This window comes from Xylona heveae (genome assembly GCF_001619985.1).
Source record: "Xylona heveae TC161 unplaced genomic scaffold L228scaffold_11, whole genome shotgun sequence".
Lineage (NCBI taxonomy): Eukaryota > Fungi > Ascomycota > Xylonomycetes > Xylonales > Xylonaceae > Xylona > Xylona heveae.
In genome coordinates, this window is record NW_017264203.1 from 322,236 (window position 1) to 335,652 (window position 13,417).

Sequence of the window (13,417 nt, forward strand, 5' to 3'; positions counted from 1 at the left end):
TTACGAGATTTGCGAAGATGAGGGGATTTTGAAAATAAGAAATGCTGTCATATGCAAAGATACGCTAGCGAGAAGAGTCATATAATGAATAAGTCAACGCGAGATCCAGATGAAGATGACGAAAATAAATATTCAATTCGCGGAAATCCAAAAGACCTGTATGCAATACGTGAGCCGGCGCCTTCGCAAAGCGCCTCCAGCCCAGCTGCTCTATAACATAAGACGCGAGCCAACCATGTCTACTCTCACCAACAACGACAGAGGTCCTGTTGAAACTCGCCTCAGACCAATCTGATCTGTTTCTCGATGCAGAGGGGGAGAAAAAAGAAAGAAATGAAACCAGGAAACAAGATATTAGACGTACGAGACTTCAAAACGCCCACGCCATGCTCCTTGGCGGCTAAACAATCACACAAACTTTTTTTGGACTTTCACAATGTACTGGAGACCATGCAAGATATCCCCGTCATCCTTGTCACCCCATCATCTTCTACGGGACGCGCCAGCAGGACGCTTGGGAGTAGGAGCGCCAACGTCGCTCTCCTCCTCGTCCGAATCAACATCATCATGATCAACTTCATCCTCGGAGAGCTCCTCGCCCGTATCAGCATCTGTTTCCTCGGCCTCATCGTCGATAAAGCCCTCGTCCTCTTCATCATCTCCGCTCTCATCGTCTTCGTCGACGCCATTGACGGTGGTTGGCATATCCTCATCATTGTCCTCGCTGCCGCTGAAATCCTCGTCCATGTCGTCAGCCTCATCAGCGCCGCCTTCGCTATCCTCATCTTCTTCGCCTTCGACATATATGACATTCTCCTCTTCGTCTTCATCTTCGGCCTCGGCAGGTCGAATAGACGCTTGCATGCTCTTCCGAAGCTGCATTTGCGCTTCAAGCATGTCCAATTTCCCCTTGAGTGTAAGGAGGGGCTGGAGACCGCTCGCACGCTCTTTGATGACCCGGTTAAGAGCGCCAAGCTTCTTCATCAGCTCCGGCTGGCCGGCAAGATAACCACCATGAGAGATCAGGGTCCACTGAACCCAGACCATAAGACTTCCAGCCCGACCAGGCCGATTATGCAAGCGCTCAGCAAGCTTTTGGAGGAGCGATGCAGCGAGGGCTGAGTCCAATCTCTCAATCGTGGAGCGAATGGTATTGAACTCTGTGGTGTGGAAGCATGATTCGAGGAGCGCAACGTCGTTGGTCTTGAGAGACTGCGTCAAAATGGTCCCCAAGGAGGTACCAGACGGAGGTTGCAATTTCCTTTGAGATGGAACCAAAGAGCGGGATGTGACCTTCCCATCATCCAGAGCGTGCTCTACGTCAACCATGTCGGATCCGCTCGCGCGAATCAAATCTCCAAATGACGGTTCCGCGGCCTCATCTCCTTCCTCTTCTTCGTCGGAGTCACCATCCTTCATTTCAACGTCGGCTTGTGCAGTTTCGCTTGCACCAGCACTTTCAGCCTCGCTCTCCTCATCCTCGCCGCTAGAGAGCTCTGCGAGTTCTTTCTGTTCATCCTCTGCACCGTGACCTCTTTCGACAACAACGGTTCGCGACTCGTCGACTTTACTTTTTCCCATATCCTTGGCGCCATTCATGACGGTAGCACCAACCGTGGTGCTCTTCCCCCTGATGATCTCCTTCTGGCCCTTGAGAAGAAGAGCACCGGAATTTTCATCCCGCCAGGGAATACGCTCAAAGACAAGATTGATGCTGCCGTCAACCCAAGCAACGACCAAACTATTTGCCTCAAAGGAGGCATTCACAGCTGGGACAGGCGTAGCTGATTTGTCCGGCCTTGTGATTTTCAGGGAAGCCTCCGCCTTTCTGGTCATTTGTCGTCGCTTCGATTTAAGACTGGTTGATTGGGAGTTTTGGAAATTATCAAACGGTTGGGGGAAGATTTCCACAAGACCATCTCTGGTCACCGCGGCGAGAACCTGCTCGTTTGATTTCCCAGACGTATCTTCATCGTTGTCGTCCGCCTCCTCAGAGAAGAGAGCCACAGTCTGTACGTCACTATCTGATACTAACGATCCCACAAGCTTCTGCGATTCTCTGTCGAAAACATTCATGAATCGATCAGATTCTGCTGCCGCCAAAAATGCTTTTGGTAGATGTGAAGCTGAGGGAAGCGATGTAATTAATGAATGGATAGGGTTCGTAGATCCAGTAAAGGTAGGCTGTTCTTCGGTTCCTACGGTATCCGGGTTGATCACGTAGGCCGTGTGCGAAGCACAGATGACTGAAGGATTTGTCGGAACAGGTCGAGCAAGGGTAATTGCTGCATTCGTCGGGAGGGTAAAGGTGCTACCAAATATCAGTATATGTGAACCCAGTGAGCATTGTAATGGTGATTATGGTGCCTACTTGAGAGCCTGTCTCTTGCGAAGATCCCATTGCACGAGCTTTCCTTCTCCACCTAAGCTCCAAGCTTCCGCGGCCTCTCGTCTATTCGTGAATTTGAAGTCTCGGATACCCTGTGAGTGGACAACAGGAAGTTTCCCGATAATCTTTCCCTCTGCAGCAGAAAAGAAGCAGATGTTTGAGTCGCTAGTACCAAATGCAACGACAACGCCCGCTGCGTCACCAGTGACAGCGCCATTGGCCATTGTTTCCCGCTTTCTCTTCTTCTTAGGAGTTTGATTGTCGGCATCATTGCCGCCAAGGAAGCCCCAGTCCAGAGAATTTACCGTGGTGTTGGAAGGAAGTACATGTTCGCAGCGCAGACGACCAGTCAAGGTGTCATGAATGCGAAGATGCTGTGAGTCTAAGCCCTGGATAACAGAGGCAAAGAGAGCCAGCTGGAAAGACGACGGCGCGAAAGCAGAGCGCAGAATGGCAGAATTGTTCGACGACTGCACAGAAGATGCAACAGCGGGCGATGCCGCCGAGGCTTGGGTGGATGGTCGGCCGGAAAACTTTTTGGTCACCATGACTACCACTTGGGCAAGACCCGTTGTCTCTACAGTGATATTGAAAGGCGGGCGATTGAAGAGGATCACAGATCCCACGCACCTTCTATTTCACAAAAGAGACTTCTGTCGCGGTGATAATCCAGGTCGTTGAACGTTTTGGCGGAGCTACTACTTTCGAAAAAAAGTGGCAGAAGCGATCGACGCTAAACCCTATTTGGATTGAACAACGGCCAATGACCTTTTCGGCCTCTGCTCCTCCGGCACGGACTAACGTTTGAGCGGACGCTTAGGATTTCAAAGACCTGGAGAGCCTACGGAGTACAAGCTCTGATAAATAGCGAGTGGATTTTTGGGGGGAGGCGAGATATGGTCTAATAAACCGGTCACCTGAAAGTATATGTTGCTGATTTTGTTTGAATTCTATGCTTTTCTCCATTACTCTTGTCTCTGAAAAGAAAGAGAATGTTACAAATAGTAGTCCAGCAATTAGTAGAACAATGGCAACGTCTTTCCCAATATACAAGTGTAAAATAATTTGCAATGCAAAATATTGTCATAGTCAATATGTTCAGGGGCTTATTTGCTTCTCCTGTGGAGCATCTTTGCCTTTTTTCTGAGACATGGTACACTTCAGTAAAAAATCTTTGTATTGTTTATTTTCAGGTTTACGACATGATTGAAGGTCAACAAAAATATAACCATAGGTAGTTACTCGAACAAATTATACATTGCTGATAGAGAAGTGAAGGCGCCGGGGAGGATATAACTCTGATCATTCCGATTCATGGGAAAAAATTTCCCTGTACGAACAATTTAAACTCCATATTCTTTATGTGATAAATTAGCAAAAAAGGAGGCGTCACGTGAGCATCGCAAGGAGTGATGTCAAGAAACAAGACAACAGAAAGTTAAGTTTCATTGTCCAAGATTCGTTGCGGATTGTACCTAAGGTACATGTCTGCCTGATACCTACAGATAATTTATTGAGTATCTGCTCAAGTTGAGGTGGCTGCGTCTGAGTGGCGTTTGGGGCCACTGCAGGGGCAAACGTGCATATTGCTCTGCTAGTTCTTGGATGGCTGGAACTCGAAACTGACGTTTCACACAATCTTTGTTTTGGTACTCTTTCGTTATGCTAGATCATTGGAATACACCCGATTTGACCCAAGATCCACCAAAAAATCCACATAATTGGTGGTGTCCTTACCGTTAAGCTATCATTGATAAAAGTTTGTAACGCATCGGGTTTAGACAAACCCTCAAATGGCGAAAGGGTGCTGCCAAAACCTTATTGCAACATGGTCGCTCGGTCGAACTGTCAGAGTGGTGGGAGCGACGAGCAGGCGCCTGGCGGATGTTGTATGTTTGTTGTGTTTAAAAGTACAAAGGTACAGGATGATGACAGTGAAGGGGGGAAAGAAAGGAAAGAAGAAAAATTGTCTTCAGCCATACCCGGAATGGGACAAGAGGAACTGACCAGGCAGACAGGACTGTAGGACTGACAAGGTCCGAGGGAAGTCGGAGGTTCATCGCTCGCCTAAGTAGTTTGTCTTCCTAAGCGAGGACGAACGGCAAAGTAAGTACATATTGGTCTCGAGGATATGATTACACGTCATAAAAGGATGAGAGAGACTTTAGAGGTACAAATGGCAGTTCAATAGGGGCCGACCGAGTAGACCGGCAGGCCGTTCTTCATGATAAATCAGCCAATCATCATTGAGGACAGCTATTGAGATGCGTTTGCTAGGCCCAATTCATGGTGAACCTGCCAATCAAAAATGCGAAAATGAGGTGGGACAGCAACGCGTTAGGCCGGGATCCAAAGAGGCCTAATCGCCAGTCCGGCTGCACGTTCATTACAAAAGGCTATCGCATCCCTCCCCCTTTGCCAAAACGAAATTTCCGGCGGTCTCCCCCCATTTACCCTCCCCTCTCTTGTTTGTCTTTGCTGTGTCTACGGAGTACTGTTAAGCTCTCGCGCTCCCCTTTCTTACCTCTGCTCTGTCCTCCCTCGACTGTCCCTACTCGCTTCGTCCCTTATCATTTGGCAGTACCGGGTACGACCACATCAAAACACAAAACACACATATACATACACCGCTTGCTGCAGAATAGCCGCACCAACGACACACACTGATCCTTGACGTATCCTGATTTGTCCGAGATCTTTCGGATCGCTTTAAATCAGGAACACCTTTGACGCACCGACCATCGCTTCGGTCCATCGCTCTGGTCGTCGTTGCCAAGGCTGGGAAAGCTCCTTTCCCCCCAGGCTTCTTTATTCGCTGTCATCGCGCATTCTTATTGGTCCTTTGACTAGTGGTGCTTTCTGTCGTCGGTGATTGCTATCGCTCTGCTTTCACCTTTGATTCTGAGGGTGCCTATTGATCGACAGTGCGGTCCCATCGCCCACAACTGCACCCACACACGCACGGCGGCCGGTGACGGACAACTGAGCCGACTCACACGATTACGCTACTCTTACCGCGCCCTTCCCCGCCAACACGGTTCCAACTTGCCGGGGTGACCTGTTGACCAGGGCACTCTTGCTGTCGCGTTTGTGTCGACGCGTCGTGCATGTCGCACTCGATTTTGAGGAAAAAGAGAGAGAGAGTGTGTGTGTGTTTGTGTGTGAAGCTCTTTCGCATCGTCAGTTGCCAGGACGTGTGAGAAGAGCGAGCAAATTCTTGCCACAAAAGGTAACTGTCAGTTCCAATTACCGTTTTTGATTTCTGAACTATTTCGTCATTCTTCTTTCTTTTATCGTTCGCTGCTGGCCTGGTCTGGCTGTGCTAGTTTCTCTTGCGCTCTCTTGTTTTTCTCGCCGCTTCTCTTTCTCCTTCCCTCAGTTTACTTTTCTTTCACCTCTCAGTTGTCCACCCACACTCATATTGTCATCACCCACCATAACGACCCATCCATCCATCATCATCAATCTGGTCACGTGAGCTCATTGTGCTCTTTGGCCTTGTCGCGTCACCCTCGTCTTCCCTCTTCTCGCCTAGCTCCGTTAGTTTCCGTATAATAATTTCATTCTCGCGTCTCGCTCCTCCTAATCCTCCATTTATTTCAAGCCACCCCCACACCCTTGGGTTTCAGACTCTCTCGCCGACCACACGTCATCCCGAGAAGTCCTTCCTGCGCGCGCAACACATCCCTAGACTCTGTCGCAATTTGTTCCCCAATTTCACATCATTCGAACCCCTGCTTCGGTACCTGAAAATCATTCTTGACTGGTACAAATCATCACTCTTTACGTTTCTTTGGGAGGTGCTCGCTTCTGTATTTTTTTGGGCCTGCGCTCCCCTTAACCTAAGCACAAATTCGCACCCCCTTGGCTCGTCACATTTTTCTTTTTCTCATTCCACAACTTGCGCCTGACCGTCCATGGCAGTGATGAGCTCACAGCCACCGGATAGCAGCGCGCCGGAGCTCAAGACGCCGCCCGTTCCACCATCAGATAAGATGGCCCTAGATGCAGACATCAACGGGTGAGTCCACCACAAACCACTTCCTTCAGATCGTCTTATTTTCCGTTGTCGCGTTTGATCATATATTTATGAGACCAAATCAAGCAGAGCTGCCAAGCAGAATGTCACCACTACGGCCCTCGCGTCCACCGAGCCTTCGAAGCCTGTGACGGATTCCGCTCATCCATCACCTCCTAAAGATGCCCCGTCGAACACGGCCAACGGTTTCCAGAAAAACCTCGTCAGCTTCGGCGAGAATCAGTCTCTTTCTGCCGCCACGTCCTCGAATGAGCCAGCGCCTTCGGCTGCTGCCCCTTCAAATCTAGCGTCAGGCGAAACAACTGCGACTCCTGTCCCTCCGGTAGTGGAAGCACCTACATCAGACGTGCGGCAGGAGGAGGCGAAAGTGGCATCATCTGAAAACCCCGAGAAGACACCTGAACGTCAGCCTGCCCAAACATTTCAGGGAGTGTCGGAGGAAAAGTTGGATGAGAAGGCGCCAGAGCAGGGCACGACCCAGCCGCAGGATCATCAAATGGAAGACGTCGCTGACGCAATCTCTGCGAAAGCGGATGCCCCGATCGCGCATGAAGCTGGCAAAGAAGATAAGATGGATATTTTCTCAGATATCAATGCGCCAACTGCGTCCACGTCGACCGCGACCGATGGCGGCGCCGCCGAACCGCCTCGTCATCCCGCACCTGCACCCGCGCCTCAAGGTGCTGCACCTGAGACTCCTCGTGAACCCGCTCCCACGCCTGCTGCAGCCCCTCCAACCATGCTGAAGCCAGATCCCGAACCGACCAATGCCCCACCGTCACCTGGAAAGAATGCACGCGAACGCGAAGACGATGAGGCCGAAGAACCTGCGCACAAGCGGACTAGGACAGAGCAGGATGGAACGGTCGAGCCAGAATTTAAGGTGCCCGAGCAGCCGGCTTCCGCCACTAGTGCAGACACTGGCATCAGCCATGTGCCCTCTCCTCCAGCCGCACCCGCAGAAGCCTCTCAACCCATTACGCCAGCCCAGCATAAGTTTCTCCTTCATGGCATTCGAAATATCAAGCGCACCAAAGATGCCTTTGCGTTCAACGCTCCCGTGGACCCCATTAAGCTCAATATCCCCTCTTACTTGGATTTCATCAAGAAGCCAATGGACCTGGGCACAATGGAAGACAAACTTAAGCGCGGCGCATACTCTTCCATTGACGAGTACGTTTCCGATTTTCACCAGATTGTCGAGAACACCACAATCTTTAACGGCGCCGAGCATCCAGTTACCAAGGCTGCAGTGAATATGAAGGGCACGTTTGACAAGCAGATGAGCAACCTGCCACGCGCCGATGTCACGGAGCCCACACCTGCCGAGAAGAAAGCAGCTAAGAAGGCTTCTGTTTCTAAGGCTAGCGCTGCACGACGAGAGTCGAGGGCTGTTAGTGGAGCTGCTGCGCGCCCATCCACTGCTGCAGCTCCTGCACCAACTACTCCTCCTGCTGCCGCCGGCTCGCAGACTTTCGCGCTGGGTCCACAAGGGGTGCCACTCATTCGTCGGGACTCCATGGCAAGCGGTGATGGCCGTCCGAAGCGCGAAATCCACCCTCCTCCGCCTCGCGACCTTCCTTATTCGAGCGTGAAGCCAAAAAAGAAGAAGTATCAGCTGGAGCTCCGCTTCTGCCAAGAGGTCGTCAACGAAATGAACAAGCCCAAATATCAAATGTTCGCCTTTCCATTTTATCAACCTGTGGATCCCGTTGCTTTGAACATTCCCCACTACCACAAAATTATCAAAAAGCCAATGGATCTTGGCACCGTTAGCTCAAAGCTAAAGGGAGGACAGTACGAAAACGCCAAGGAGTTTGAAAGTGATGTGCGTCTCATGTTCGCCAACTGCTTCAAATTCAACCCTCCTATGGACCAAGTTCACCAGATGGGTCGGCAGTTGGAGGAGGTGTTCAATCGCAAATGGGATCAAAAGAAGGAATGGATCGAAGATCATACTCCGGCTTCTGGCCCGCACTCACCTGGCACTTCCCCCGAGCCCGAAGAGGAAGAAGAGGAGGAGGAAGAAGAGATGGAGGAAGAGGAGGAGAATGAAATTAGCATCCTGCAGAAGCAGATTGCTGCCATGTCGAAGCAAGTTGAGATGATCAAGAAAAAGTCGTCACCACCGGCCCCGACGAAGAAGGGAGTCAAGAGCGCCAAGCCTGCAAAGAAAGTGGGCAAGAAGAGCGCCACTACTGTCACCTTACCAGCCAAGGTTGAAAAGAAGGCCAAGCCCAAGGTCAAAAAGGAGCGCATTCCATATGTCACGTACGAGGAGAAGCAGGAGATTTCCAACCGCATCAACACTCTTCCCGAGTCTAAGATGGCCACGGCACTGAAGATAATCCGGGATAATATGCCAAATCTTAGGGTAAGCGCTCTTTTGCAAAGCTTTTAGCAAATTTTTTTTTTCTTTGCACGTGGATGTTAATGCGCAAAATAATAGGGTGTGGACGATGAAGAACTTGAGTTGGACATCGATGAACTCTCTAACGAAGTCCTTTACAAGCTTTTGACTTTCGTTCGTAAATATGCTCCTGGCCAAGATGCGCCTGAAGAAGTCTCTGCGCCTGCGCGGCCCCGATCAGATCAACCTCGCTCTTCCTCCTCCTCAAAGCCAAAGAAGAATAAGCCAATGAGCAAATACGAGCAGGAAGCTCGCATTTCGGAGCTGCAAGGACGATTGAAGGGCTTCCAGCACCCTGGATCCGACGGGTCGCCTGAGCCAACCAGAGAGGATGACGAATCGAGCGGGGATGACAGCGAAAGCGGCTCTGAGAGCGAAGAAGAGTAGCCGCACCATGCGTGAGACCGCGTGCTGCTGTTCTTTGTCTGGGGCTCTGTTCGTCTCTCACCCGCTCGATGATTCCTTCCGCCGACAATGGCCCTGCCATGAAAACGAGCACGAGCCTGCGACTGACTCGATGGCACTGAACGAGATTTTCTTTCTCTCTTAACGCCATGATACGGCTACTTGAGATTTCTGCGGATTTACTCCTTGCTTTCTAGTCTTTTCCATGCGCCAAAGGGGAGTCTTTCTATAATCGGCGCGAATTTGAAGGCGGACCCTCTCAATTTATTCAAACTCTCACGTCCTTTCCCTGTCTTTCAACACCTTTTTATTCCGACCTTGTAAATATTCCTCCCTTGCCCCCATATTACCACCTTTTTACTGTACCATTACCCACTTTCTCTTCTTTGAACTCATTTTACACGATAATGATGGATGACGAATGCTTCTTTTAGCGGGAAAAGGAAATCTATTACTCAATTTCTGGACGTCTCCATTGAATCAAACTTCTATTTTTTTAAACGTCTATTATTTCCCCTCTTATCGCCCTTTCGTCTACACTACCCCCGGTCCGTCTTTATTGCTTTCCCATTTCTTTTTTAAATTAACCGTTGCGGACGTTATGTGTTGGACACAATGACGAAATGGATCGAATTGATCCATGGGGTTGAGGGGGGAAAATGTGATCGGTTCTGCAATGGTTTTACTGATCTTTTGGGATCAACTTGATGGATGGAGAACAAGTTCGTGAGACGTCGGGTCGAGACGCGCGTGTGTTGCCAGATGACATGAGCATGGAACAAAGATTTGCCATCTTGACCATGCTCTTTGTTCCTCGGAAAACACCTTCACTGTCGTGCAGTGATTTGCCTTTCTTGACTGGATCTGATGATTTCTCGCCGGACGGAGGCACCCCTATCTAATGTACGATATGCTGCTTCCCATTTAATTCAAGCGATTACTAGCGAATGGATGGAGTGAACTATGTCTTATGCAGTACGTATGACCTCGGTCGGTGTTTCTGCTATAATATCAATGAGCTGCACGATGGAAAATTTGAAAATAAGTCTGGTGTAGACCTGTGACCATGTGTAATCAAAATAAGACTCGAACTCCTTTGCAGTGCTTGGGTAAATTAATTAACGAATGCTCTACTCCGATATGGGCGAGTATGGATTTGCCGACGAACCCAAGAGAGAGCGGGCGAGGCGAGGCGAGACGATTGATCGCTTCAGGCTTGCGGGTGTTGTAGCTTCAGTAAGTCTCGCTGCTTTCGACTTTGCGACACCTCGATTTGCAAGCGCTCTCCGCCCTGCAGCATTTCGTCTTGCTCCCATTTCCCCACAACCATCGCCTCGAGCGTTGATCCTTGTTGTCACCGCATCTCTTCGCTTGTAAATTTTGGTGGTCAACCGTCCTGACAATAACAATTTTCAATCTCTACTGTTCCTTCGACACAGGAGCTCGACGACCACGAATATAAAGCAAGGGCCATCGATCTCCCGGCCTCGGACAGACTCCGGTTGCGCTTCAATTCCACAGCGTCTACCGCTTGACTCAATAGACACACTACGTCGAACTTATCTCTCGAACGTATTCTCTCTCAATCTTGAAGAGTTCACGCACTACTTGACATCAAACTCCTTTCGAGCTCGAAGCGCCAGTGTCGTCTGCAAGCACTTCGACGTCTCCAGCCGCATCGACGTATCTCGTCCGAAACCGACAGGGCTAGACTTTCAAAATGGTTCAAATCAGTGAGGTGAAGGGCAATTCGCGCGAAAACCGCACCGCTGCCCACACCCATATTAAGGGACTTGGATTGCGGTCAGATGGCACAGCTGAAAAATCTGCCGCTGGATTCATCGGCCAGACTGCCGCTCGTGAGGTAAGAGATTGCATAAGCTGAATAAGTTTTCCTCCGTCTCTTTTTCGGTTTCGGGAAGAGGCCTCCAAATGGGTTGAGCTTGATGCCTTGAAGCGGAAAAAGATCCCTGGTTGAGTACTGCAATGGGAGGCTGAATTGGCGGGTTCGGATATTGTTCGTTTGACGCCGGCGAACAACTACAATGGAAGACATATTGGGGTTCGGTGGAAGGAGTCCCTGGAAGAAACGAGGGAGGCCCTGAAGTACCGCTCTTCGGGACCAGCGACGTCTTGCAATGGCGTGCGACGGCAGCCAAGAAAACACGGCGTTGGATACCCATGGCTTGCAAGACTTGAAGTTCAGGGAAAATGTGGCCAGAATTACCTTTCTCCCTTTTGGAAGCTTTGAATATCATACAACAACTGAGCCCATGGACTTCTGGCGTAGGAGGACACCAAGAGCCGAACCCCACATTCTGCTGAACCTGCCTCCCTCCAAATTTTCTTATATGCTATTTGGACTTAGTCTGACCTTTCTGAATATTATGCTGACGGGTCTGTGACAGGCATGCGGGGTCGTTGTTGACCTCATCCGGGCAAAAAAAATGGCTGGACGAGCCGTATTGCTCGCTGGTGGTCCTGGCACTGGTAAAACCGCACTCGCCCTCGCGGTCTCGCAAGAACTCGGCACCAAGGTGCCATTCTGCCCTATTGTCGGCAGCGAGATTTACTCCACAGAAGTGAAGAAGACGGAGGCACTCATGGAGAACTTCCGAAGGGCTATCGGTAAATATTCAAATAAAATGCAAGCCAGCGTCAGGCATGCTGACGGATACTAGGTCTACGGGTTCGAGAAACCAAGGAGGTCTACGAAGGAGAGGTGACTGAGTTGACGCCGGAGGAGTCTGAGAATCCCTTGGGTGGCTATGGCCGCACAATCAGCCACCTCTTGATCGGCCTCAAGTCATATCGAGGTACCAAGAAGCTCCGCCTCGACCCGAGCATTTACGAGGCGATCCAAAAGGAGCGCGTCACCGTTGGTGATGTCATCTATATTGAAGCCAACACTGGAGCCGTCAAGCGCGTTGGTCGGTCAGACGCGTACGCTACAGAGTTTGACCTTGAGGCCGAGGAATATGTGCCGATCCCCAAGGGCGATGTACACAAGAAAAAGGAAATTGTGCAGGATGTGACATTGCATGATCTCGATGTAGCAAACGCCCGCCCACAGGGAGGACAAGACATCATGAGCATGATGGGCCAGCTTATGAAGCCCAAGAAGACGGAAATTACGGACAAGCTGCGACAGGAGATTAACAAAGTCGTCAACCGGTACATCGACCAGGGTGTGGCCGAGCTCGTGCCTGGTGTCCTATTCATTGATGAAGTAAGTATTTCGTGCTGATATCTACGGCAAGTTTCCCCCCCTGCTTTTTCTGACTTTGATTCTAGGTGCACATGCTCGATATTGAGTGCTTTACATATCTCAATCGTGCTCTCGAGTCGACCATCTCACCTATTGTTATCCTCGCCTCAAATCGGGGTAAATGCACCATTCGCGGCACCGAGGACATCGTCGCTGCTCATGGCGTTCCTCCGGACCTCCTCGCCCGTCTGCTCATCATCCCTACAAACGCTTACGACCCCGAGGAAGTCAAGATGATTATTCGTCTCCGTGCACGTACCGAAAACCTCTCCCTCTCCGAGGCTGCCTTGGAGAAAATTTCCGAGCACGGTGTCCGTATCAGTCTGCGGTACGCGCTGCAGTTGTTGACTCCGGCAAGCATCCTGTCTCGGGTCAACGGACGCAAGGAGATTGATGTGTCCGATGTAGCGGAGTGTGAGGATCTCTTCATCGACGCGAGAAGAAGTGCCAACATTGTCAGTCATGCTGACACGTTCATCTCGTGATTCCATTCTGGTTTCTACTAAGAACGAAGGGGATTGGGTTGCTTACTTTCTTTTTCATGTTACTTCCAAAAATGGGGATCTGAATGTTCAAGAGGCCGACAACGGCACTATTCTTCTCGAGGCGTTTGGTTTGTAATGCACGTATCTATCAGTTCATATCAGATTAGACGCTAGAATTGAGCGTTGTTTAGGTGGTTTAAGAATTTACAGTCGTAGATTGTGTGAATGAGATGCGACAAAGCATGAAAAGTATGTTGAAATGAATCAAGCTTTGCCAGCTATCTCGAAACAGTAGTGTAGCAGTGCATGAAGAAATTGGTTTGTCAGTGGATCGTGGGTTTGGTTTTATGTTGTTGTGAGTTCTGCAGTGCTGCGACTACGGGGTACTTTGAAGTTTGCCGATTTCCATTTTAGCTGCGAC

At 50.1% G+C, this 13,417-nt stretch overlaps 3 protein-coding genes across 3 annotated transcripts; 2 read left to right on the top strand and 1 right to left on the bottom strand.

Annotated features, from left to right (window-relative positions):
* Positions 1-483: 483 nt before the first annotated feature.
* L228DRAFT_270685 (NUC189-domain-containing protein) lies at positions 484-2,937 on the bottom strand (the record flags this gene model as incomplete). Its single annotated transcript, XM_018335440.1, has 2 exons — positions 484-2,311; positions 2,372-2,937. The coding sequence occupies 2 exons, from the start codon at positions 2,935-2,937 to the stop codon at positions 484-486; spliced, it is 2,394 nt and encodes a 797-aa protein (XP_018185473.1).
* Positions 2,938-7,362: 4,425 nt separating this feature from the next.
* L228DRAFT_197477 (Bromodomain-containing protein) lies at positions 7,363-8,958 on the top strand (the record flags this gene model as incomplete). The annotated part of the gene is made up of 3 exons (XM_018329612.1): positions 7,363-7,811; positions 7,956-8,802; positions 8,878-8,958. Coding segments are annotated over 3 exons (1,377 nt in total), but the record flags the coding sequence as incomplete, so codon positions are not given.
* Positions 8,959-10,540: 1,582 nt separating this feature from the next.
* On the top strand, positions 10,541-13,397 carry L228DRAFT_250336 (RuvB-like helicase 1). Its single transcript, XM_018333303.1, has 4 exons — positions 10,541-11,107; positions 11,652-11,871; positions 11,925-12,472; positions 12,538-13,397. Exons 1-4 carry the CDS (start codon positions 10,964-10,966, stop codon positions 12,994-12,996), a joined length of 1,371 nt encoding a protein of 456 aa, XP_018185475.1. The 5' UTR covers positions 10,541-10,963; the 3' UTR covers positions 12,997-13,397.
* Positions 13,398-13,417: the final 20 nt, after the last annotated feature.

Coding starts and splice junctions, on each gene's coding strand:
- L228DRAFT_250336 (XM_018333303.1), top strand. CDS start 10,964: ATGGTTCAAATCAGTGAGGTGAAGGGCAATTCGCGCGAAAACCGCACC. Junction 11,108..11,651: donor GCCAGACTGCCGCTCGTGAG/GTAAGAGATTGC, acceptor GGTCTGTGACAG/GCATGCGGGGTCGTTGTTGA. Junction 12,473..12,537: donor GTGTCCTATTCATTGATGAA/GTAAGTATTTCG, acceptor CTTTGATTCTAG/GTGCACATGCTCGATATTGA.